The sequence below is a fragment of the Nerophis ophidion genome, linkage group LG10 (genome assembly GCF_033978795.1).
Source record: "Nerophis ophidion isolate RoL-2023_Sa linkage group LG10, RoL_Noph_v1.0, whole genome shotgun sequence".
In the NCBI taxonomy this organism is placed as follows: domain Eukaryota; kingdom Metazoa; phylum Chordata; class Actinopteri; order Syngnathiformes; family Syngnathidae; genus Nerophis; species Nerophis ophidion.
Window position 1 is genome coordinate 62,776,802 of NC_084620.1, and position 25,276 is coordinate 62,802,077.

General features: G+C 40.4%; 3 protein-coding genes across 9 annotated transcripts in view; 2 read left to right on the forward strand and 1 right to left on the reverse strand.

Moving 5' to 3' along the window:
- The window catches only part of ptpro (protein tyrosine phosphatase receptor type O), a 66,832-nt gene extending 65,579 nt beyond the window's left edge, over positions 1 to 1,253 (forward strand). For both annotated transcript variants that reach the window (XM_061914421.1, XM_061914422.1), the window contains one exon: positions 41 to 1,253. The gene's annotated coding sequence lies outside the window, so the exon portion shown is untranslated. The remainder of the gene's footprint in view (positions 1 to 40) is intronic.
- A 1,363-nt stretch (positions 1,254 to 2,616) lies between these two features.
- LOC133561161 (F-box only protein 15-like) overlaps positions 2,617 to 25,276 on the reverse strand; it is a 40,670-nt gene continuing 18,010 nt past the window's right edge. For 4 of the 6 annotated variants that reach the window (XM_061914430.1, XM_061914429.1, XM_061914425.1 and 1 more), the window contains 9 exons: positions 11,148 to 11,334; positions 11,015 to 11,071; positions 8,533 to 8,637; positions 8,239 to 8,466; positions 7,813 to 8,122; positions 4,044 to 4,126; positions 3,312 to 3,442; positions 3,104 to 3,231; positions 2,617 to 3,008 (listed from right to left, as the gene is read on the reverse strand). In XM_061914430.1, coding sequence (XP_061770414.1) covers positions 2,748 to 3,008; positions 3,104 to 3,231; positions 3,312 to 3,442; positions 4,044 to 4,126; positions 7,813 to 8,122; positions 8,239 to 8,466; positions 8,533 to 8,637; positions 11,015 to 11,071; positions 11,148 to 11,314 — 1,470 coding nt within the window. In that variant the 5' untranslated portion in view covers positions 11,315 to 11,334 and the 3' untranslated portion in view covers positions 2,617 to 2,747. Of the gene's footprint in view, positions 3,009 to 3,103; positions 3,232 to 3,311; positions 3,443 to 4,043; positions 4,127 to 7,812; positions 8,123 to 8,238; positions 8,467 to 8,532; positions 8,638 to 11,014; positions 11,072 to 11,147; positions 11,335 to 13,323; positions 13,377 to 25,276 lie in introns of those variants that run through there. The other 2 variants (XM_061914431.1, XM_061914426.1) reach the window with 2 other exon arrangements.
- dyrk2 (dual-specificity tyrosine-(Y)-phosphorylation regulated kinase 2) overlaps positions 19,441 to 25,276 on the forward strand; it is a 16,802-nt gene continuing 10,966 nt past the window's right edge. Inside the window, exon 1 of the mRNA XM_061914424.1 lies at positions 19,441 to 19,565. Coding sequence (XP_061770408.1) covers positions 19,526 to 19,565 — 40 coding nt within the window. The 5' untranslated portion in view covers positions 19,441 to 19,525. The remainder of the gene's footprint in view (positions 19,566 to 25,276) is intronic.

A 25,276-nucleotide genomic window follows, 5' to 3' on the forward strand; every position in this document is an offset into this window, starting at 1 on the left:
CGCCACTTGAAGCCTTGTATGACGCTTACTTGTCTTGCAGGCTGTGGACGTGCGTCATCGTCAGTTAGATCTTCAAACACAAGAGACAAGTTCTGCCTTAAGGAGCCGTCACAGATTGTCCATCAACGCCTGCCCCCTTAACGAGCTGTCCAGTGAGTGGATGTTTACACGGGGTCGTCCTCCTTCAAATGACAAGAGGGGACGAGCCGCTGGAGGACAGTCAGACGATTTTTTTCCCCTTCCTTTATTTTTCACACTCAGGAGAGTCTGAAAAAGTGGTGCGCAGTCAAGCCTTCTCGCCACTTTCCTGTAGCACTAACACGTACCTTCATATGGAGCCTACACACAGGAACGCCATGCACAAGCCCCGCCCACTCTTCGAGTACATCAAACAGAGAGCTGTTACTAATACTCCTAACTTCACAGGATGTTTGCTGTTCACACTTATCAAAAAGGGAACAAAACAAGGCGACATGTTGGATCGAAAAGATGACGACAAAATATCTTTAAAAACGTTTGCAGTCGCTCACGTTACTTAAAATAAACATTTTGCATTATGATCCGTCACTAATGTACTTCCTGGAATTCAGGAAATAAAATCGGAATTGTCGGAACTTTTTACTCACATTTGATTAAGAATAGGAGGATTTATAGTGCTTGCAGTATTGATAGCGTTGGCACGGCCCACCTCATTCGACTCCTGACACAGACAGTTCGCTTATGTGATGTCAAAATAAGAGCGTAGTAAAAGTGTTGCCAAAACATTCAATTTTATATGTGCAAACATCTCGAAATATGCATGATTGACATGCTTTCACTGCTCTGATTTGACATTTTGATGTGAAAAGAGGAGTTTGGACTTTGGCGACACCTGGCGGACATGTTAAAAACTTCACAATTGAAATGGATGTGTGAAGTCAGAGGGGTCAAATAAGGTTCTGCTTGCTCTGACATGGGATCATAGGTCATGATGTCCACGTGGCCAAAAGTTGTGTAAATATTTTGAGTGCATTGCTACTGTTTTTACTTGTCGTTCGTGCGAAAGACACTTTTTTAAAACATCTTGTGTAAAATGTTCATTTCCCGATCCACACGTTCTCTCAGCCCCGCTCAAACGCACTTTGCTACGACTGAAGCTCAGCACTGTAGACTTGTGTTGTCATTGGTGCCATTCTTGTAATTGTGTCACTTTGAAGGATGTGTGTATGTGTGTGTGTGTGAGAGAGAAAGAACAAAATAAATGTGTCATCTGATTCCCTCTCTTCATTTTGTTGATAGAACACCAAAAAGCAGAGATGTGAAAAGTGTGGATAGTTTTTTTGATTGCCATGTGGCCTATTGGAAAAAAATAAAACATTAAAACTTTATAAAATGATTAGTGCGAGACTTAGGGGTGTAACGGTACACAAAAATTTCGGTTCGGTACGTACCTCGGTTTAGAGGTAACGGTTCAGTTAATTTTCGGTACAGTAAGAAATCAACAAAATATAAATGTTTTGCCTATTTACCAAATTTGTAAACAATGGCTTTATCCTTTTAACATTGGGAACACTAATAATTCTGCCCACGTTAATCCACATTAAACTGCCTCAAGTTGTTGCTTTGATTAAATAAAATGAAAAACCTTTCTTCTACATATAAAAAGTTTAACATTAAACAGTTTCCACTGAAACAGTTTGTCAACTCATCATGCTTGATTTATTACAGCATTTGGCAAGCCTGTAGTTGACTTTTATGTAAATGTTGTATTTTCATCAACATGTGATAGCAGGGACCCTGCTATTCAAAACTAGGCTGCTACATTACTAATGATTCATGTAACTATAGCTGAAAAATAGTACAATTGCAATAGGAGAGACTATTCATCCCTAAACACATTGGAGTTCAATGAAATAACAGACGCAGGGCTTTGCTGCCCCTAAAACACACACTCACACACGCACACACAAAAATGAGCTAACATTACGCTAAAAGCTAATTAGCCTTCATCTCAAGCCTATACTGTGAGCTAGCTGAGCTGCAGTTTAAGTTTCTAGAAGGTCAACGGGCTCATAGTGATGTTTGTAATAGTTGTGACTGGGAAGTGTTTAGTATAATTTGGGTAGAGTCCGCTCCTCTGCTAGACGAATATCTGCTCGACGCTAAAGCATTGACTACATCGTTCTGAAGTCTGAATACGCACTGCTGATTGGCTGTTACATCGCTCTGAATACGAACTGCTGATTGGCTTTGTATGTAACCAATCAGATGGCTGTGTGGGCGGGACAATGAGGCGGAGACAGAGGCAGAAAGCAGAGCAGCTTGTGAAGACTTCTGCTTCCGAAGTTGTTCGGTACGCCCCCGTACCGAAACGGTTCGATACAAATACACGTACCGTTACACCCCTAGCGAGACCTGGATACTCATGATAGCAAGAAACGCAACTACTGTGTTTACTTTGTGACCAATAACATAAATATGACGTGTTTTTTTTTAAGTGTATAGTATATTTTAATCTAAAGTGGGTTGTTTTTAATGTTATTGAATATTATATGACTATCAAAGCGACCTCCACAGTTGTACATATTGAGTCCATGTATCTATAAGTGGTCCTCATGCCATAAAAATACCATCACATTCAGACCAGCAGCAGAACCGCTGATTTATTAGAACACAAAGCAGCAACTATCTCCTTGTCTAATTAGTGCGAGTCAGAACCTCAGCAAAACTGAAAAAAGAACCCAGGCCACACCCACGGTCCAGTGTGGTCAGTACCTGGTGCTCAAGTGCCTGTCTTCTTTGAAGAGGCTGAGGACAAGGTTGACGACGAAGAACTGCCCCTGCTCCTTCAGCCGGACTAGAGTCATCCTCACCGTGCCTTGCGCATCCTTGTAGGCCAACAGGAAGTGGTCACCGTCGTAGTCAGAGCAGGGCGGCTTCCTTACCATCTTGACACTGACGGGCATGCTGACACACCACATGGGCTTGTGGGCCTCCTCCAGCAGAGTCATCACCATGACGCAGCACATCTAATGGAATGAAACAATGAAGCCTGCGCTGAAACGCCACACCGTCCTCAACAGGAGAGCCATCAGTCATCTTTCAGGTCCCTGCGTTCTACTACCTCCACAGAACCCTCAAGAGCCTTGCTCTTCCACGGAAGCTTGATGTGTCCGGGCAGCAGTCGATGCCGAGACATGTTGGACCCGTTTGTGGCCTGCAACTCCACCTGACAGCCTCGAACTGGACAGCCTCACAAGGGGAACATATTACATCCAGCTTTGAAGATCAGCTGATAAAAGCCATCAGACAGCAGCTAAAATACAACCGACCTGGTCTGCAGATAAGAGGATGGAAGTATACCGACATGATCTCACAGACAGTGTTGTGCAGGACAAAGTGCAGCGCGTATGTACGCACTGTCATATCACCAGGCCACTTTTCCACAGGCTCCCAGTACGAACTGTAGGGGGACGCCACGAACCTCATATAAAGAAATGTCCTCCAAGTTGACCTGAGCAGCACTATGTCGTGTACGTGTGTCCCACAAAAATGCCAGTGTATTTAGATTCTAATAACATACTTCAACACTTTACTAGTACCCTCCTCCATTCACATCCCATCTCCCCGGATTATAAACAACTCATATGTACTTCTAATGTATATACTTGTTCTTATGCTATCTGAACTCACTATGTTCTCTGCTGGCTGTACATATCCTACTAAATAAGACCTACACTGTTTCAATGTCCACATTTCTCTGTTGATGCAATTGTTGATGACTGAAGTTTTGATATCAACCAAAGCTCCTCATCCTACCCCCCGGATTGTAAATAATGTAAATAATTCAATGTACATACTATGATGAATTACCTGTGTGATGACTGTATTATGTTGATAGTATATATTTGTACCATGAATTGATTAACGTGGACCCCGACTTAAACACGTTGAAAAACTTATTGGGGTGTTACCATTTAGTGGTCAATTGTACGGAATATGTACTGTACTGTGCAATCTACTAATTAAAGTATCAATCAATCAATCAATCAATACTGACATACCAGATTGGAGATCCCAGCAGGCTCCTCTCCACCAGCCTGTGCAAGTGTAAGCTGATCATAACGAAGGCCACGGTCTTTGAACCCTGTGCACAAGGGGAAAGATTGTGCAATGGACGGAAGGAGGTAAATTCGGCGATACAAAAGTGTACAACAATGGCAATACATTTGGTCAGCAGTATTGACAGTCCCTCCAGGAATTCGCAATCACGCCAATTCGACCAATCCCTTTGAATTATGCACAGCCTTGGAACTTCGTCCAAAACCAGCAACTTCCCTGCATATTTTGGGCAAATAAGCTTGCCTCCGAGCAAAGCTCAAACACGCACGTCAACTGTTTATTCAAAAATTGTTTGTTCCTTGAGCAAAAGAATATAAAAACATGTATTTATATATTTAATCTGTATTTATCCAGGGTAAAACAATTATCAGATTTTAATTTTGCAACGAGGCGGCATTTACATGACAGCTATGTTGACGTGTGACGATAACCTCTCCTCATCTCTCATTTACTAACAAAACATTACTGCTATAGATCGCTATCAACAATTTATACACATAAATTAATGTTGAAGATTAAAAAAAACATGGAGAATATCTGCACCTTGTGGACAACAGGACAGCTGACTTTAAGGAAGCCTTTGGTAGCATTTTTTTCTATAGTTATTACTATTATTTGTTATTAATTATGCATACCGTATTTTTCGGACTCTAAGTTGCAGTTCTTTTTCATAGTGTGGCCGGGGGAGCGACTTATGTGTGAAATTATTAACACATTACCGTAAAATATCAAATAATATTATTTAGCTCGTTCACGTAAGCGACTAGACGTATAGGATTTCATGGGATTTAACGATTAGGAGTGACAGATTGTTTGGTAAACGTATAGCATGTTCTATATGTTATAGTTATTTGAATGACTCTTACCATAATATGTTAGGTTAACATAGCAGGCACCTTCTCAGTTGGTTATTTATGCCTCATATAACGTACACTTATTTAGCCTGTTGTTCACTATTCTTTGTTTATTTTTAATTGCCTTTCAAATGTCTATTCTTGGTGTTGGGTTTTATCAAATAAATTTCCCCCAAAAATGCGACTTATACTCCAGTGCGACTTATACTGTATATGTTCTTTTCCTTCTTTATTATGCATTTTCGGCAGGTGCGACTTATACTCCGGAGCTACTTATACTCCGAACAATACGGTAATTAAAACAGTAATTTGATAATGAGCTTTGACCAATTGCTTTTACTACCATCAAGCGTATACGTGTGCAGTATATAAAAAGTAAAACATCAACAGTATTTGCTTTCCATTTTTTTGTTTAAATTATGTACTTTTTTTATTTTTTGTCTACATTTAAAACACTTTCTTGTGTTCTACATAATAAGTAATGGTGGTTCTTTGGTCAAACTGTTGGATAGATTATGTTTTATAGACTATCTTCAAGCCGCTTTCCAAACATCTCTTAAGGATGTGCTGTTTCGTACGTTGTCTTATTTACATGCTTCCTTTTCGACAGCGACTTCTCTCTGTCAGCCATGTTGTAGTACAAATCCCGTTTCCATATGAGTTGGGAAATTGTGTTAGATGTAAATATAAACCGAATACAATGATTTGCAAATCATTTTCAACCCATATTCAGTTGAATAGGCTACAAAGATAACATATTTGATGTAAAAACTGTTAAACATTTTTTTTTGTGCAAATAATCATTAACTTTAGAATTTGATGCCAGCAACACGTGACAAAGAAGTTGGGAAAGGTGGTAATAAATACTGATAAAGTTGAGGAATGCTCATCAAACACTTATATGGAACATCACACAGGTGTGCAGGCTAAATGGGAACAGGTGGGTGCCATGATTGGGTATAAAAGCAACTTCCATGAAATGCTAAGTAATTCACAAACAAGGATGGAGTGAGGGTCACCACTTTGTAAGCAAATTGTCGAACAGTTTTAGAACATTTCTTAACAAGCTATTGCAAGGAATTTGAGGATTGTACCATCTACGGTCTGTAAAATAATCTAAAAGTTCAGAGAATCTGGAGAAATAACTGCACGTAAGCGATGATATTACGGACTTTTGATCCCCCAGGCGGTACTGCATCAAAAGCTGACGTCAGTGTGTAAAGGATGTCACCACATTGGCTCAGGAACACTTGATAAAACCACTGTCAGTAACTACAGTTTGTCGCAACATCTGTAAGTGCAAGTTAAAACTCTACCATGCAAAGCCAAACCCGTTTATCAACAATATCCTGAAACGCCGCCGGCTTGGCTGGGCCCGAGCTCACCTAAGATGGACTGATGCAAAGTAGAAAGGTGTTCTGTGTTCTGAGTAGTCCACATTTCAAATTATATTTGGAAACAGAGGACATGGTGTCCTCTAGAACAAAGAGGAAAATAACCATTCGGATTGTTACAGACGTAAAGTTTAAAAGCCAGCATCTGTGATGGTATGGGGGTGTATTAGTGCCCAAGGCATGGGTAACTTACACATCTGTGAAGGCACCATTAATGCTGAAAGGTCCATACAGGTTTTGGAGCAACATATATTGTCATCCAAGCAACGTTATCATGGACGCCCCCTGCTTACAACAGCGTGGCTTTGTAAAAAAAGAGTGCGGGTACTTTCTTGGCCCCGCCTGCAGTCCAGACCTGTCTCCCATCGAAAATGTGTGGCACATTATGGAGCGTAAAATACGACAGCGGAGACCCCGGACTGTTGAACGACTGAAGCTCTACATAAAACAAGAATGGGAAAGAATTCCACTTTCAAAGCTTCAACAATTAGTTTCCTCAGTTCCCAAACGTTTATTGAGTGTTATTAAAAGAAAAGGTGATGTAACACAGTGGTGAACATGTCCTTTCCCAACTACTTTGGCACGTGTTGCAGCCATGAAATTCTAAGTTAATTATTATTTGCAAAAAAAATAATGTTTATGAGTTTGAACATCAAATATCTTGTCTTTGTAATGCATTCAATTGAATATGGGTTGGAAAGGATTTGCAAATCATTGTATTCCGTTTATATTTACATCTAACACAATTTCCCAACTCATATGGAAACGGGGTTTGTATTTAGCGCATCCATATGAAATCTACAGAAGATAGAGATGGACTTTGTACTACAAATAGCAACAGCCAGTATGAGCCAGTCTGCCCCACGACAAGGGGAAAGAGAAAAATAAGATACTCATTGACGACGATGTCAGACTCATACAAAGCTCTTTGGGTATAACTTTACCATATGTGGAGATATCGGCTGACGTCACGGAAGTATGAAGGAAGGCAAGCTTGTTTTATAAATATTTCTGCCATGCCTCCATGGTTTGAATTCACATTTTAGGAATTTATACGGATCCCAAATACACAAAAACAGGTGCCAATAAGTAAGGATAATTGGTTTTGCCTAATAGATCCCCTTTAAGGTTACAAAAAAACAATTAAAAAAATTGTAACAAAGTCATAAAATCACAAGGTGATTCAATGTTATCGAAAAAAATTAAAAGATTGCAACTTTTGCCCCAACTTTTGAGAAAACCTTCTACGAATTTAGACATTTTTAGACCGCAACAATTACCAAAAAAGCCAGCGAAATACTAGAGGGATTGACTACACTGTCAAACTTTCTGCATTCAGTAGCCAAGCTCCATGTGTACACCGTGAACTTAGTGATTGATGTGTAACTGCAAGCCCTCTTCATTGATATGTTCACACTTACAATATTTAACAAAAAAGATTAAAAGTAAAAAGGTGAGTTTACCCTCCAGACACCCAGAATGAATCCAGGCAAGAGAAGCATGACTTGAATCACACGGTCTCTACCAAGGAAGCGAGGAAGACAAGTCTTAGCGTCCCACTTGCATATAAGTGAGCACCATCGTGGTCTGGGCCCTTTCAGCGCTTCCTTTCGGACCCCGAAGAGCTGGACGCTGCTGATGCGAGGATACTGAATGAGTCTGCTTCCACTCCAGCACAGTGTTGCAGACGTACTGAAGAATGAGACCCTGCTCAAGTCCAGAGTGACCACTCGGCCTAAGGGATCACACACCTTTAGCTCCCAAATATGGTTCCTTGGAGAAGAAACATCAAACAGAGCGGACTTCTTTATAAGTAGTGTATCTAATGTACATTTATCCTGCTCGCTGCAATGAGACCGCAGTAGGCCTGAGCAGGACCAGGCTGGTACCTGAGAATGCGCTCGGCCTGCTGAGGCAGTCCAGTGAAGGGGCTGACATCTGTTAGTTCTTTCCGCCAGGTGCTCAGCTCCTGTCCGCCCATATTCCACAGGTACTTCTTCTTCCAGCCGCCTGATGAGTGCTCCTTAGGCTCCGCCTTCTTTGTGGCGTCCCCCGTGGACTTGAGCCTCCATGTTTTAACAGAGAAGGCAGCCGTGTAGATCTTGTACCACACCACACTATAGAGAAAAGAGCTCACAGCCACTACGCTACAATATACGAAACAACGACAAAATGGCGCCTACTCGTCGTTGGCGAGTTGGTGGAAGATCTTGTTGACATAACTGAGGCTCAGCAGCGAGGCAGCGTCCAGGTTGGACAAGATCTTTATTAGGATCTCTGATGGAAGTCTGAACAACAAAAACATATTTGGATGCATCAACACAAACATCGAGCTGCGTTTCTCTTAAAAGTAATAGGTTTCCATGAAAATTTGAGTCGTTATGCTTAAGCATCCAGTAGATCAAAAGGCATTTTTCAGAAAAACTGAAGGACAGAGAACCACTATAATACATTTTGTATACTAAAGATACTACTGTAGGTCAATATATGCTAAGCTTAGCATATAAAGTGTCTTTACATCACGTTTTAAGTGACAAAGTTAACTAGTGTGCAATCTAATGAAATATATGATTTTTTTAATTAATTAAATATGTTTACAAATATGTCAATGACCAATAAAAAATAAAAAATGTCTCCCAAGCCAGACTTTAGTCAACCCTGTAGCTTTTAATTTTTTAACATTATTTTCTCCAGAATTGTCGCTACTGAATCAAACATTGGATTGAGTACTTAAAAAAGTAGCCTGTTAGTGTAGTCATACCCCGGGACACATATTTTTGTTTCTATGAAGCAGCCCATACCGCCAAAAACCTGTATTTTGTAACTGCATCACCCATTGAAAATAATTACCATCCATTTAATCGGTGCTTAGCTTCCCCAAAAAAGCACAATTTTATTTCAGGTAAGAAACAATGTATGGAAACACACAGCAGTTTCAAAACGCAATGTAATATTTATGCACTGCATTTACTTTGGAAAGCAGACTTCTATGGCAGTGGTTCTCAACCTTTTTTCAGTGATGTACCCCCTGTGAACATTTTTTTAATTCAAGTACCCCCTAATACAGGGGTCTCAGATACGCGTCTCGTGGGCCGCAATTGGCCCGCGAGACGTTGTTTTGCGGCCCCCACCTAATATGAACGTTTAATGTGGCTCTCGAGGGCCGAACATTGACGTCACTTGCGTGATGCAAGCAGAGAAACCACCTCCCCCACCCCCCTCCCTCCCATTTGCTCCAGACAGAGACGATTGTTGTTATTTGGGTCCAAAATGGCTCTTTCAATGTTCTGGGATGCCTACCCCTGCATTAGTGGAAAAGCGGCAAATGAGTGAAAGCGAGAGACGTTGCCATGGAGACGAGGGTTTTCTAACACGCCTCGCTGTCCGTCAGTAATAACATTCCTCGATAACCTGGATCAATTCAAACCGTTATTTATTAATTTTTTTTATTTAATTTGCATTTCCTCACATTTCTTAATCCTCATTTTGTTCATTTATATTCTGATTTTATTTTGTGTTGAAAATAAAAATAAAGACTTTTAAAAATATATTTTTTAAGAAATTTTTTCTCGCGGCCCAGCCTCACCCAGACTCTGCATCCAGTGGCCCCCCGGTAAATTGAGTTTGAGACCCCTGCCCTAATAGGAGCAAAGCATTTTCGGTTGAAAAAAAGAGATGAAGTAAAATAAAGCACTGTCATCAGTTTCTGATTTATTAACGGTGCAAAATATTGCTCATTTGTAGTGGTTGAAAAAAAAGATATAAAAGTAACTAAAAACTTGTTGGAAAATAAACAGGTGATTCAATTATAAATAAAGATTTCTACACATAGAAGTAATCATCAACTTAAAGTGCCCTCTTTTGGGATTGTGATAGAGATCCATCTGTATTCATCAACTTCAATCTAAACATTTCTTCACAAAAAAATAAATCTTTAACATCAATATTTATGGAACATGTCCACAAAAAATCTAGCTGTCAACACTGAATATTGCATTGTTGCATTTCTTTTCACAGTTTATGAACTTACATTCATATTTTGTTGAAGTATTATTCAATAAATATATTTGTAAAATATTTTTTATTTGTTGCTATTTTTAGAATATTTAAAAAAAATTCTCACGTACCCCTTGGCATACCTTCAAGTACCCTAAGGAGTACCGCCATTTGAGAACCACTGTTCTATGGTATCTCCTTCTAGCTGCTTCTTTGTCAAACACACCATCATCAGCTTCTCCATATTGTCATTGATAAATGTCCGCCGTTTAGATATTATTTAATCATCCTTGGCTGGCTTTGTCAACTCATTCTGCTTCAGTATGGTGCAGACTAGCAATACTACACTGCAACTGTACATGCTCAGTCATTTTTTAAAAACTATTTAATATAATGAATGTCATACACTTCTTCTATGCACTGTCCTTCCTTCCGATAATATGGAAAAACTAAGTTATGTCCATCTCCAACTATAAGCTAATGATTGATATTAATAATATTTTGGTCGTTTCTTACAGGGTTCACAAAGACCGTCACTACGCCAACTAGCGGTGGGGAGAATAGCAAACTAACACATAATTAGCCAAGAGACAGCGCATATCCCGAAAATTTTGTACCACAGGTACCACTTCTAAATTGAATGATCCAAAAACCAACGAGCAAACTTACCTTTCCAGAACAATCTCCTCAGGCAATGGCTTGACAAATGTTGTTCTTTCCTGGTGTCTGTTTAAGAATAAAGCCTTATTTGAGGCATTAAATAGAGTTTACATAGAAACAATGTGAGGTAGATGATGTTCACCTGTGCAAAGCTCCGCCCCCTGGAGAACCCCTGCAGCGTTCTGCCTCTGCTTGGCGACACTGATCCGGCTGTCTGGTACCACCAGTCCGTCCTAGATTCTTGGTCAGACCATCCATGAAGCTCTGGAAAAATTGTCCACGTCCAGTCGCCACAAAGGACTCCGCCATAGTCGGTCTACTTCTGCCACCTTGATGTTCACAATTAGAGCCTCAATTAAGTGGTTAAGTGCTTACTTGCCTTTAGATGGCAGCAAAGTCTCCTTAGAAGATTAATTTCAGTCAAATTCACCAATAGTTGAAAAATCACCACAGTAAATGAGTGTGTTCCTTGACTTTTAGTCATACTTGTATCATCATTAAAAGTATACAAGACACATCTGTCTTAATGAGTGATAAAGCCCCTACAATTTGGACGGTCAAATGAAACCCAATTATATTAACCAATATTTGAAGAATTACTTAAATGTTTCATTAATTAATTATTATAATGTGTGAATAATTAATTATATGTAAAAGCACATTTAATAATTTAATCAATTACTCAATTTATGTTTCAATTATTTCAGTTTATTTAATATTTTCAGGGACCTGCGCTTCAAAAATGTATTTTATCTGTCCAACTCACCCATTTAGTCAAAGTCAATATTTGAAGAATTACTTAAATGTTTAATTAATTATTTATTATAATGTGTGAATAATTTATTATATGTTAAAGCACATTTAATAATTTAATCAATTACTCAATTGATGGTTCAATTATTTCCCGGTTTATTTAATATTTTCATGGACCTGCGCTTCAAAAATGTATTTTATCTGTCCAACTCACCCATTTAGTCAATGTCAACATTTGAAGAATTACTTAAATGTTTCATTAATTATAATAATGTGTGAATAATTTATTATATGTAAAAGCACATTTAATAATTTAATCAATTAGTCAATTGATGGTTCAATTATTTCACAGTTATTTAATATTTTCATGGACCTGCGCTTCAAAGCATGTATTTTATCTGTCCAACTAACCCATTTAGTCAATGTCAATATTTGAAGAATTACTTAAATGTTTCATTAATTATTATAATGTGTGAATAATTTATTATATGTAAAAGAACATTTAATTATTTAATCAATTACTCAATTTATGGTTCAATTATTTCACGGTTTATTTAATATTTTCATGGACCTGCGCTTCAAAAATGTATTTTATCTGTCCAACTAACCCATTTAGTCAATGTCAATATTTGAAGAATTACTTGAATGTTTAATTAATTATAATAATGTGTGAATAATTTATAATATGTAAAAGCACATTTAATAATTTAGTCAATTACTCAATTGATGGTTCAATTATTTCCCGGTTTATTTAATATTTTCATGGACCTGCGCTTCAAAAATGTATTTTATCCGTCCAACTAACCCATTTAGTCAATGTCAATATTTGAAGAATTACTTAAATGTTTCATTAATTATTATAATGTGTGAATAATTTATTATATGTAAAAGAACATTTAATTATTTAATCAATTACTCAATTTATGGTTCAATTATTTCACGGTTTATTTAATATTTTCATGGACCTGCGCTTCAAAAATGTATTTTATCTGTCCAACTAACCCATTTAGTCAATGTCAATATTTGAAGAATTACTTGAATGTTTAATTAATTATAATAATGTGTGAATAATTTATAATATGTAAAAGCACATTTAATAATTTAGTCAATTACTCAATTGATGGTTCAATTATTTCACGGTGTATTTAATATTTTCATGGACCTGCGCTTCAAAACATGTATTTTATCTGTCCAACTCACCCATTTAGTCAATGCCAATATTTGAAGAATTACTTAAATGTTTCATTAATTAATTATTATAATGTGTGAATAATTTATTATATGTAAAAGCACATTTAATAATTTAATCAATTACTCAATTTATGGTTAAATTATTTCACGGTTTATTTAATATTTTCAGGGACCTGCGCTTCAAAACATGTATTTTATCTGTCCAACTAACCCATTTAGTCAATGGGTGGGACTAGCAAATTTAGCCTGGAATTTTGGAAGTCTATTGGTGGATAGAGAGGATATAATCATACTTTTTTGAGAGTTGGTGATACCATGAATTGATTAACGTGGACCTCGACTTAAACTGGTTGAAACACTTATCCGGGTGTTACCATTCAGTGGTCAATTGTACGGAATATGAACTGAACTGTGCATCCATCCATTTCTACCGCTTATTCCCTTTCGGGGTCGCGGGGGGCGCTGGCGCCTATCTCAGCTACAATCGGGCGGAAGGCGGGGTACACCCTGGACAAGTCGCCTTGCAATCGACTAATAAAAGTATCAATCAATTAATCAATATTTTAGACTTGCTGACCCAGAGCAAGTAGCAGTTGAAGAAGAAGAATTAATAGAATTTATCCAAGTTATTTCCACACTTTCAGACCAAGGTATCGACCAGTAAGTAGGCTGCCTAATCTGATTCCCTGGTCAAGTGGAAGTGCCGGGTTAACCCATCTGGTGTTAGGATCCGCCCACTCAAGTTGATGGCTGAGTTTGACAGATAAAAACCCATTTATTAAGTGCTGCCACACAACTTCATGAAATATATAAATACAATCATAAAACATGTCTTAAATCATGAATGTATTAATTAAATCATTAAATACTTAACTCAGTGAAAAATTCAATATTCAAACAAATACACATACTTTTATATTAAACATATTAGTGACACATTTAAGTATTTAATTCCAATTATGGTTAAAAATGACGCAATGGATTCATTATTTAGGTATTTCTTTAATAATTTTAGTCCTGCGTATTAAGAAAACTTGGTGTCTTTACTACTGTCACTTCTTTGTAACGAGCAAACTTAACCCATCCATCCATTTTCTACCGCTTGTCCCTTTTGGGGTCACTGGAGCCTATCTCAGCTGCATTCGGGGGGAAGGCGGGGTACACCCTGGAAAAGTCACCACCTAATCACAGGGCGAACACAGATAGACAGAGCAGGCCAATTTAGTGTTACCAATCAACCTATGTGCATGTTTTTGGAGGTGGGAGGAAGCCGGAGTAACCGGAGGGAACCCACGCATTCACGGGGACAAAATGCAAACCCCACACAGAAAGATCCCGAGCCCGAGATTGAACCCAGGACTACTCAGGACCTTCCTTTGTGAGGCAGATGCTCTAACCCCTGGTCCACCGTGCTGCCCAAACTTAACCCAACACTTTGAAATTGTGTTTTACAGAATTTTACTCAACTTTATAATTCACTTAAAAGCCATGAAACCCGAGCGCGCACACACACACACACACACACACACACACGGTTTACAGTTAATTGTCCATTGTCAAGGTGACGTAAACATGTTTTTGTTTCCAAGCAGCCTAATAAATAATTATTAACCATTGCAATAAACACCAAAGCATAATTTCTCCATCACCTGCTGAAATTGATTGATTGAAACTTTTATTATTTTATTCCGTTTTACTTAGGTAAAACGGAATCCATCCTTTTTGGGTCCCACATCAACCTTAAGAAAGTCAGTGACTTCACTATAAAAGTGGGTGACATTGTTATCACCAGGAAAGATGAGATCACCTACCTAGGTTCCATTCTAGAGGCCAATCTTTCCTGTGATAAAATGGCAACCAAAATAATCAAAAAGGTCAACCAAAGAACGAGATTCCTCTACAGAATCTCCTCTTTGGATCACAAAAGAACCTTGAAGATTCTAGCGAGAACTCTCATTCAACTCTTTTTCGATTACGCTTGCACCTCCTGGTACCCCAGCACCTCCAAAATCCCCCATATCTAAACTCCAAACCTCCCAGAACAAGCTTTTCCGATTACTTTTAGACCTCCACCCCGGATCACACCTCACTCCTACCCACTTCTCCAAAGTGGGCTGGCTCAGGGTGGAGGACAGAGTAAAACAACTTGCATTGAGCCTAGTCTATAAAATCCGCTACACCTCCCTGATACCGAAGTACATGTCAAACTACTTCCCGCCATAACCACAACATCAGGGGGAGCTCCACAAACCACGTTAAACCCGGATTCCGATCTAACAAAGGTCTTAACTCATTCTGTTTCTATGCCACATCAATGTGGAATGCACTCCCAACAGGTGTAAAAGTAAATGCATCTCTATCCTCATTCAAAACAGCTCTAAAACACCTCCTGGTAACTTCAACCCTTTACTAATACCCTCCTCCATTCACATCCCATCTCCCCGGATTGTAAATAACTTAATGTAAACAATCAAATGTATTTCTAATGTATATACTTGTTCTTATGCTATCTGAAAGGCCTACTGAAAGCCACTACTACCAACCACGCAGTCTGATAGTTTATATATCAATGATGAAATATTAACATTGCAACACATGCCAATATGGCCGGTTTAGTTTACTAAATTACAATTTTAAATTTCCCGCGGAGTTTCCTGTTGAAAACGTCGCGAAATGATGACGCGTGCGCGTGACGTTTCGAGTTGGAGGGGACATATTAGCGCAGCACCACTAGCGGCTAAAAAGTTGTCTCTTCTCATCGCGCAATTACACAGTATTTTGGACATCTGTGTTGTTGAATCTTTTGCAATTTGTTCAATTATTAATGGAGAAGTCAAAGTAGAAAGCTGGAGGTGGGAAGCGTTAGCCTTTAACCACACAAACACACAGTGTTTCCTTGTTTAAAATTCCCGGAGGTGAAGCTTTACTATGGATCAGAGCCGTCAAGCGAACATGGATCCCGACCACTTGTCAACCGGCAGGTTTCCGTGAGAAAATTGTGGTAAAAAGTAGCCTCTTACCGGAGATCAGCGGAACTTCTGTCGTGTTGCTGCTGCCGTGACTAATTTCCTCAGACACTGGCCTCAAGACACCCGTGGACACACCCCTCCGACTATCAGGTAGTATATAATCTCACTAAAACACTAAAAACACAGTAGAAAGATAAGGGCTTTCCCAGAATTATCCTAGTAAATGTGTCTAAAAACATCTGAATCGCTCACAATGCAATCGCCTTTTTTTTTTTAAACTTTTTTTTGCTAGTCCTTCGCTATCAATATCCTCAGCCACGAATCTTTCAACCTTTCTCAAATTAATAGGGAAATTGTCGTTTTATTGGTCCGAATATCTCTTTTTGTTGGAAGCTCCCATTATAAACAATGTGAACCCTCATACGGGTGACGTCATCATCTGCGACTTCCGGTAAAGGCAAAGCTTTTTTATTAGCGACCAAAAGTTGCGAACTTTATCGTGGATGTTCTCTACTAAATCCTTTCAGTAAAAATATGGCAATATCGCGAAATGATCAAGTATGACAAATAGAATGAACCTGTTATCCCCGTTTAAATAAGTAAATCTCATTTTAGTAGGCCTTGAATTCACTATGTTCTCTGCTGGCTGTACTTATCCTACCAAGTAAGACCTACACTGTTTCAATGTCCATTTCTTTGTTGATGCAATTGTTGATGACTGAAGTACTGATATCAACCAAAGCTCCTCATCCCACCCCCCAGATTGTAAATAATGTAAATAATTCAATGTATAAACTATGATGATTAACCTGTGTGATGACTATTATGCTGATAGTATATATTTGGGTTCAATCCCAGGCTAGGGATCTTTATGTGTTGAGTTTGCATGTTCTCCCCGTGAATGCGTGGATTCCCTCCGGCTTCCTCCCACTTCCAAAGACATGCACCTGGGATAGGTTGATTGTCAACACTAAATTGGCCCTAGTGTGTGAATGTGAATGCTGTCTGTGTATCTGTGTTGGCTCTGCGATGAGGTGGCGACTTGTCCAGGGTGTACCCCGCCTTCTGCCCGATTGTAGCTGAGATAGGCGCCAGTGCCCCCCGCAACCCCAAAAGGGAATAAGCGGTAGGAAACGGATGGATGGACCTTGTATATATTTGTACCATGAATTGATGAGCGTGGACCCCAACTTAAACAAGTTGAAAAACTTATTCGGGTGTTACCATTTAGTGGTCAATTGTACGGAATATGTACTGAACCAGGGGTGCCCACACTTTTTCTGCAGGCGAGCTACTTTTCAACTGACCAACTCGAGGGGATCTACCTCATTTATATATATCATTTACATTTATTTATTTATGAAAGAGACATTTTTGTAAACAAGTTAAATGTGTTTAATGATAATACAAGCATGTGTAACACATATAGATGTTTTTCTTTCACAAAGACAAGAATATAAGTTGGTGTATTACCTGATTCTGATGACTTGCATTGATTGGAATCAGACAGTAATGATGATAACGCCCACATTTTCAAATGGAGGAGAAAAAAAGTTGTCCTTTCTGTACAATACCACATGAAAGTGGTTGGTTTTTGGCATCTAATTCATCCAGCTTCCATACACTTTACAAGAAAAACATTGGCGGCAAATTCCGTAGCTTGCTTGATTGACATTCACGGCACCCGAGGGTCTTGTGAGATGACGCTGGCTGCTGCCAGTTCATTATTATGAAAAAATGACAGAGAGGAAGGCGAGAAACACTTTTTATTTCAACAGACTTTCGCGCCGTCCCTTCCGTCAAAACTCTAAAGGCCTACTGCACATTTCCTATCTTCACAATAAAAGCCCTGCATCATGCGTGCACATCACTTGTGCACGCCAGCTTTCTGAGGGCGCTTGTGCACGCCAGTTTTCCGAGACTCTTATTTTGTTAGCGCAGGCAGCATGAAGCAGGGCTTTTATTGTGAAGATAGGAAATGTGCAGTCGGCCATTAGAGTTTTGACGGAAGGTACGGCGCGAGAGTCTGTTGAAATAAAAAGTGTTTCTCGCCTTCCTCTCGGTCATATTTTCATAATAATGATCTTGCAGCAGCCAGCGTCATCTCACAAGACCCTCCGGTACCATGAATGTCATTTAAGTGACGTCTTGGTGAAGATTGATGATCACTAATTTTTAGGTCTATTTTTTTTAAAAGCCTGGCTCGAGATCGACTGACACACCCCCCGCGGTCGACTGGTAGCTCGCGATCGACGTAATGGGCACCCCTGAACTGTGCAATCTACTAATAAAAGTTTCAATCAATCAATCCAAAATTAGTAGACTGCACAGTACAGTAAATATTCCGTACAATTGACCACTAAATGGTAACACCACAGTAAGTTTTTCAACTTGTTTAAGTCGGGGTCCACGTTAATCAATTCACTACACAGTTGAGAAATAATATACCAGTTGTAATATTGTATGTTTTATGTCTGTATGCATGACGTTGTCAGCATGTAAGTGATTGATTACAAGTCAATCAATCAATCAATCAATGTTTGCTTATATAGCCCTAAATCCCTAGTGTCTCAAAGGGCTGCACAAACCACCACGACATCCTCGGTAGGCCCACATAAGGGCAAGGAAAACTCACACCCAGTGGGACATCGGTGACAATAATGACCCAGTGGGACGTCGGTGACAATGATGACTATGAGAACCTTGGAGAGGAGGAAAGCAATGGATGTCGAGCGGGTCTAACATGATACTGTGAAAGTTCAATCCACAATGGATCCAACACAGTCGCGAGAGTCCAGTCCAAAGCGGATCCAACACAGCAGCGAGAGTCCCGTTCACAGCGGAGCCAGCAGGAAACCATCCCAAGCGGAGGCGGATCAGCAGCGCAGAGATGTCCCCAGCCGATACACAGGCAAGCAGTACATGGCCACCGGATCGGACCGGACCCCCTCCACAAGGGAGAGTGGGACATAGAAGAAAAAGAAAAGAAACGGCAGATCAACTGGTCTAAAAAGGGAGTCTATTTAAAGGCTAGAGTATACAAATGAGTTTTAAGGTGAGACTTAAATGCTTCTACTGAGGTGGCATCTCGAACTGTTACCGGGAGGGCATTCCAGAGAACGGAAAACGCTCTATAGCCCGCATACTTTTTTTGGGCTTTGGGAATCACTAACAAGCCGGAGTCCTTTGAACGCAGATTTCTTGCCGGGACATATGGTACAATACAATCGGCAAGATAGGATGGAGCTAGACCGTGTAGTATTTTATACATAAGTAGTAAAACCTTAAAGTCACAGCTTAAGTGCACAGGAAGCCTGTGCAGGTGAGCCAGTAGAATCATGATTATGAAATGTATTGATAAAAAGTAACTGTAGAATCATGATTATGAAATGTATTGATAAAGAGTGCTGCAATCATCATCACTCATCGTCAATTCAGAGCGCTGTGTGACAAACAACTTTTAGTTTGATTCAGCAGGATTTGAGCGAGGGGGAGGAAGAGGAGGAGCAGATGGAGGAAGAGGTTTCCCCAGTGTGTGCGGGTGTGCGCGCGGGAGCGTGCGCGCGTGCATGTGTGTGTCCAGAGGAGAGAGAGAGCAGCGGCCGCCATGTTAACCAAGAAGCCCGGAGCCTCGGTTCTCCTGACGGGTGAGCACAAGCGTCTCCGGCCGAGAGGCGGACGCCTTAACGCGGCTAATGTTGCGGGATCGTCCCGCTCCTCAGATCGGTGTGATCCGGTGTCAATAAAAGTGGAACATAGACAGGGACTAAAGGGGATGACTGCAAGACGCTATAGCGAGCTAACAGGCTAACAGGCAAAAATAGTCTCTTGTGATCATTATATCAGCTCTAATCCAAGGGAGCTCACTTTAGCAGCTAACCTTAGCATTAAACGGCGAACTAAAACGGTTTCTTTTTAAGCCGTGACAGTCGTTTATATGACATTTATGTTGCTTTGCTGTAATCACACTTGCTTGTTTCTGCACGACGTGTTGCTTAAAAGTGTCGTGACATCATCAATGCAATGTGTTCTTCGGAAGAAATGAAGCGACACGTAAAGTTGCATTTAAATGTTAAAAGGGGGAAGAATGCACAGCTGGTTGACACAGCTGTGTAATAACATGTTAACTACCAGGCTACGCTTGTTATTACGATAGTATTGTACAGTTATGTGTCATGACAGGAAGATGTACACATGCATTCATGCTTTTATTTTGAAATGTACGTTAAAGAGTAAGAGACATGCGCTTTGGGTATTGCAGGGGTGTCCAAAGTGCGGCCCGCAGCTAATCCTTTACCGGCCCGCCACACATTCTGCAAAAATTGCAAAATTGATAGTATTGCAAAAAAAAAAAAAAAAAATTCACCTCTTTCCACTTTTTTTTCAATTTAATGAGAAAAAGTTGCAATGTTGACACAAAGCTGCTGTCATGCCAAATTTCTCCCCCCCCCCCCCGGAAGACATTTGGCGTAACAGCCCCTCTAATGCCTGAAGGACCCCAATGAGGGCGTGATAAGATCAAGTTATATGACTCTTAAAAGGTTACAGCTGCAAAATTAGCAAAGCAAAAATAGCTTGAAAGGTTAGCATGCTGGAATGCTAATATTTTTTTCCTCACCGTTATTTTTCACCTATGACAATCAGCTAATTATAATGTGTGGGCTGCTTTAAGGTCCTTCCACCGTCATTGGGGTCCTTCAGGCATGAGAGGGGCTGTCACGCCAAATGTCTTCCGGGGGAAAGGTTTTTGTAGGGGGGGAAGAAATTTGGGGTGACACTGCCATGCAGGCAATTTTTTTTCCCATCCATCCACCCATTTTCTACCGCTTATGCCCTTTGGAGTCACAGGGGCGCTGGTGCCTATCTCAGCTACAGTCGGGCGGAAGGCGGCGTACACCCTGGACAAGTCGCCACCTAATCGCAGGGCCAACACAGATAGACAGACAACATTCACACACTAGGGCCAATTTAGTGTTGCCAATCAACCTATCCCCAGGTGCATGTCTTTAGAGGTGGGAGGAAGCCGGAGTACCCGGAGGGAACCCACACAGAAAGATCCCAAGCCCGGGATTGAACCCTGACAACTCAGGACCTTCGTATTCGTTTTGTCTTTATTAAATTTTTTTTCCGTTGCTCCAAAAAAAAAAAAGACACTGCGATGAGGTGCCGAATTGTCCAGGGTGTACACCGCCTTCCGCCCGAAAGTAGCTGAGATAAGCACCAGCGACCCCAAAGGGAATAAGCGGTAGAAAATGGATGGATGGGGTAAAAAAAGGACAAAAAAATATATGTTATAATGAATTATTATTTAAAAACTAGCACTTTCAAATGTTTTATGTGGAAAAAATATTGCATATGTTGTGTGGTTGCCATATAAAAACAAAAGTTTTGACTAAAGAGCATAAAACAAACAAAATAATAGTTTAAACTTAAAATCGACAGATATATCGGAAGTTGATCTTGAAATTTAAGTGTTAAAAGTACTATCTATCTATCTATTTAAATACTGCATATTTCAGTTTTACTACAAAAAACAAAGTGGTCTTTGACAGAAAATGCATTAAACCTTATTTGTTTTACTTTATATCGACCTCAAGTTGATATAGAGATTTACTGTAAGCATTAAATAAATAATAATAATTTGACTTATTTTTAACATTTTAGTGACTGAGACCCTCTACGCTCCCCAGGAGCCCTAAGGATGAAAAAACATCCATATATTTTGTTATGGTTTGAAAATGAAAATTATCAAAATGGCTCCCGCATGCTTAAATTTTTCCGTGTGCGGCCCTCTGTGGAACAATTTTGGACACCCCTGGTGTATTGTTTACAATTTGTGAAGGTTGAACTACTTCCGAGCCTCCGCGGTCACGTGACACGACACGGGACTGACCAGAAACAAGTTGTCTTTTTCTACTCGCTCTGCTCGAGGCCTGCTCAGTTTATGTGCTCGCATCGCCCTACTTTTTTCTCCACTAGTCTGGTTCGGCAGCATGCCGAGCGTGCTCGCCGCGCTCTGGCATTTCCAGCGCGGTGTCGGGTTCGGGAAGGCATCACGCTGCTCCTGCACTTACATCTTTATGGCGACGTTGCATGTGAGCGTCGCCACCGGCCCGAACGCATCACTCCTAATGATTTGATGTCGGTGCTTTGTGAGGGCGTCATTAGCAGGATTACAAGTCGCCTTCAGATTAGAAAAGTACACCATCTGTCTTCTTGAAACACACACGCTCGTGAAACCAAAGAGCAGAGTTGGTAGTTTGTCCTGCGTTGTGGAGAATGCAGGAAGGAAGACAGCTGATGTCAAACCCCACCCTAGTACTACTTAATTAGTAGTAGCAGTGACGTGAATTGTGAATTATATTTATATAGCGCTTTTTCTGTAGTGACTCAAAGCGCTTTACATAGTGAAACCCAATATTTAATTTTTACATTTAAACCAGTGTGGGTGGCACTGGGAGCAGGTGGGTAAAGTGTCTTGCCCAAGGACACAACGGCAGTGACTAGGACGTCGGAAGCGGGGATCGAACCTGCAACCCTCAAGTTGCTGGCACGGCCGCTCTACCAACCGAGCTATACCGCCCCATATTACACCTGCTGATACTGTAGTACACCTAGCAGTACATTGTATTACACCTACCCCACCCTAGTACTACTTAATTAGTAGTAGCACCATATTACACCTGCCCTATATTACGCCTAGCAGTACACTGTATTATGCCTGGTAGTACTGTATTACGCCTTGCAGTACACTGTATTATGCCTGGTAGTACTGTATTACGCCTTGCAGTACACTGTATTACACCTCGTAGTACTGTATTACGCCTTGCAGTACACTGTATTACACCTCGTAGTACTGTATTACGCCTTGCAGTACACTGTATTACGCCTGGTAGTACTGTATTACGCCTTGCAGTACACTGTATTACACCTCGTAGTACTGTATTACGCCTTGCAGTACACTGTATTACACCTCGTAGTACTGTATTACGCCTTGCAGTACACTGTATTACACCTCGTAGTACTGTATTACGCCTTGCAGTACACTGTATTACGCCTGGTAGTACTGTATTACGCCTTGCAGTACACTGTATTACACCTCGTAGTACTGTATTACGCCTTGCAGTACACTGTATTACACCTCGTAGTACTGTATTACGCCTTGCAATACACTGTATTACACCTCGTAGTACTGTATTACGCCTTGCAGTACACTGTATTACACCTCGTAGTACTGTATTACGCCTTGCAGTACACTGTATTACACCTCGTAGTACTGTATTACGCCTTGCAGTACACTGTATTACACCTCGTAGTACTGTATTACGCCTTGCAGTACACTGTATTACACCTCGTAGTACTGTATTACGCCTTGCAGTACACTGTATTACACCTCGTAGTACTGTATTACGCCTTGCAGTACACTGTATTACACCTCGTAGTACTGTATTACGCCTTGCAGTACACTGTATTACACCTCGTAGTACTGTATTACGCCTTGCAGTACACTGTATTACACCTCGTAGTACTGTATTACGCCTTGCAGTACACTGTATTACACCTCGTAGTACTGTATTACGCCTTGCAGTACACTGTATTACACCTCGTAGTACTGTATTACGCCTTGCAGTACACTGTATTACACCTCGTAGTACTGTATTACGCCTTGCAGTACACTGTATTACACCTCGTAGTACTGTATTACGCCTTGCAGTACACTGTATTACACCTCGTAGTACTGTATTACGCCTTGCAGTACACTGTATTATGCCTGGTAGTACTGTATTACGCCTTGCAGTACACTGTATTACACCTCGTAGTACTGTATTACGCCTTGCAATACACTGTATTACACCTCGTAGTACTGTATTACGCCTTGCAGTACACTGTATTACACCTCGTAGTACTGTATTACGCCTTGCAGTACACTGTATTACACCTCGTAGTACTGTATTACGCCTTGCAGTACACTGTATTACACCTCGTAGTACTGTATTACGCCTTGCAGTACACTGTATTACACCTCGTAGTACTGTATTACGCCTTGCAGTACACTGTATTACACCTCGTAGTACTGTATTACGCCTTGCAGTACACTGTATTACACCTCGTAGTACTGTATTACGCCTTGCAGTACACTGTATTACACCTCGTAGTACTGTATTACGCCTTGCAGTACACTGTATTACACCTCGTAGTACTGTATTACGCCTTGCAGTACACTGTATTACACCTCGTAGTACTGTATTACGCCTTGCAGTACACTGTATTACACCTCGTAGTACTGTATTACGCCTTGCAGTACACTGTATTACACCTCGTAGTACTGTATTACGCCTTGCAGTACACTGTATTACACCTCGTAGTACTGTATTACGCCTTGCAGTACACTGTATTACACCTCGTAGTACTGTATTACGCCTTGCAGTACACTGTATTACACCTCGTAGTACTGTATTACGCCTTGCAGTACACTGTATTACACCTCGTAGTACTGTATTACGCCTTGCAGTACACTGTATTACACCTCGTAGTACTGTATTACGCCTTGCAGTACACTGTATTACACCTCGTAGTACTGTATTACGCCTTGCAGTACACTGTATTACACCTCGTAGTACTGTATTACGCCTTGCAGTACACTGTATTACACCTCGTAGTACTGTATTACGCCTTGCAGTACACTGTATTACACCTCGTAGTACTGTATTACGCCTTGCAGTACACTGTATTACACCTCGTAGTACTGTATTACGCCTTGCAGTACACTGTATTACACCTCGTAGTACTGTATTACGCCTTGCAGTACACTGTATTACACCTCGTAGTACTGTATTACGCCTTGCAGTACACTGTATTACGCCTGGTAGTACTGTATTACGCCTTGCAGTACACTGTATTACGCCTGGTAGTACTGTATTACGCCTTGCAGTACACTGTATTACACCTCATAGTACTGTATTACGCCTTGCAGTACACTGTATTACACCTCGTAGTACTGTATTACGCCTTGCAGTACACTGTATTACACCTCGTAGTACTGTATTACGCCTTGCAGTACACTGTATTACACCTCGTAGTACTGTATTACGCCTTGCAGTACACTGTATTACACCTCGTAGTACTGTATTACGCCTTGCAGTACACTGTATTACACCTCGTAGTACTGTATTACGCCTTGCAGTACACTGTATTACACCTCGTAGTACTGTATTACGCCTTGCAGTACACTGTATTACACCTCGTAGTACTGTATTACGCCTTGCAGTACACTGTATTACACCTCGTAGTACTGTATTACGCCTTGCAGTACACTGTATTACACCTCGTAGTACTGTATTACGCCTTGCAGTACACT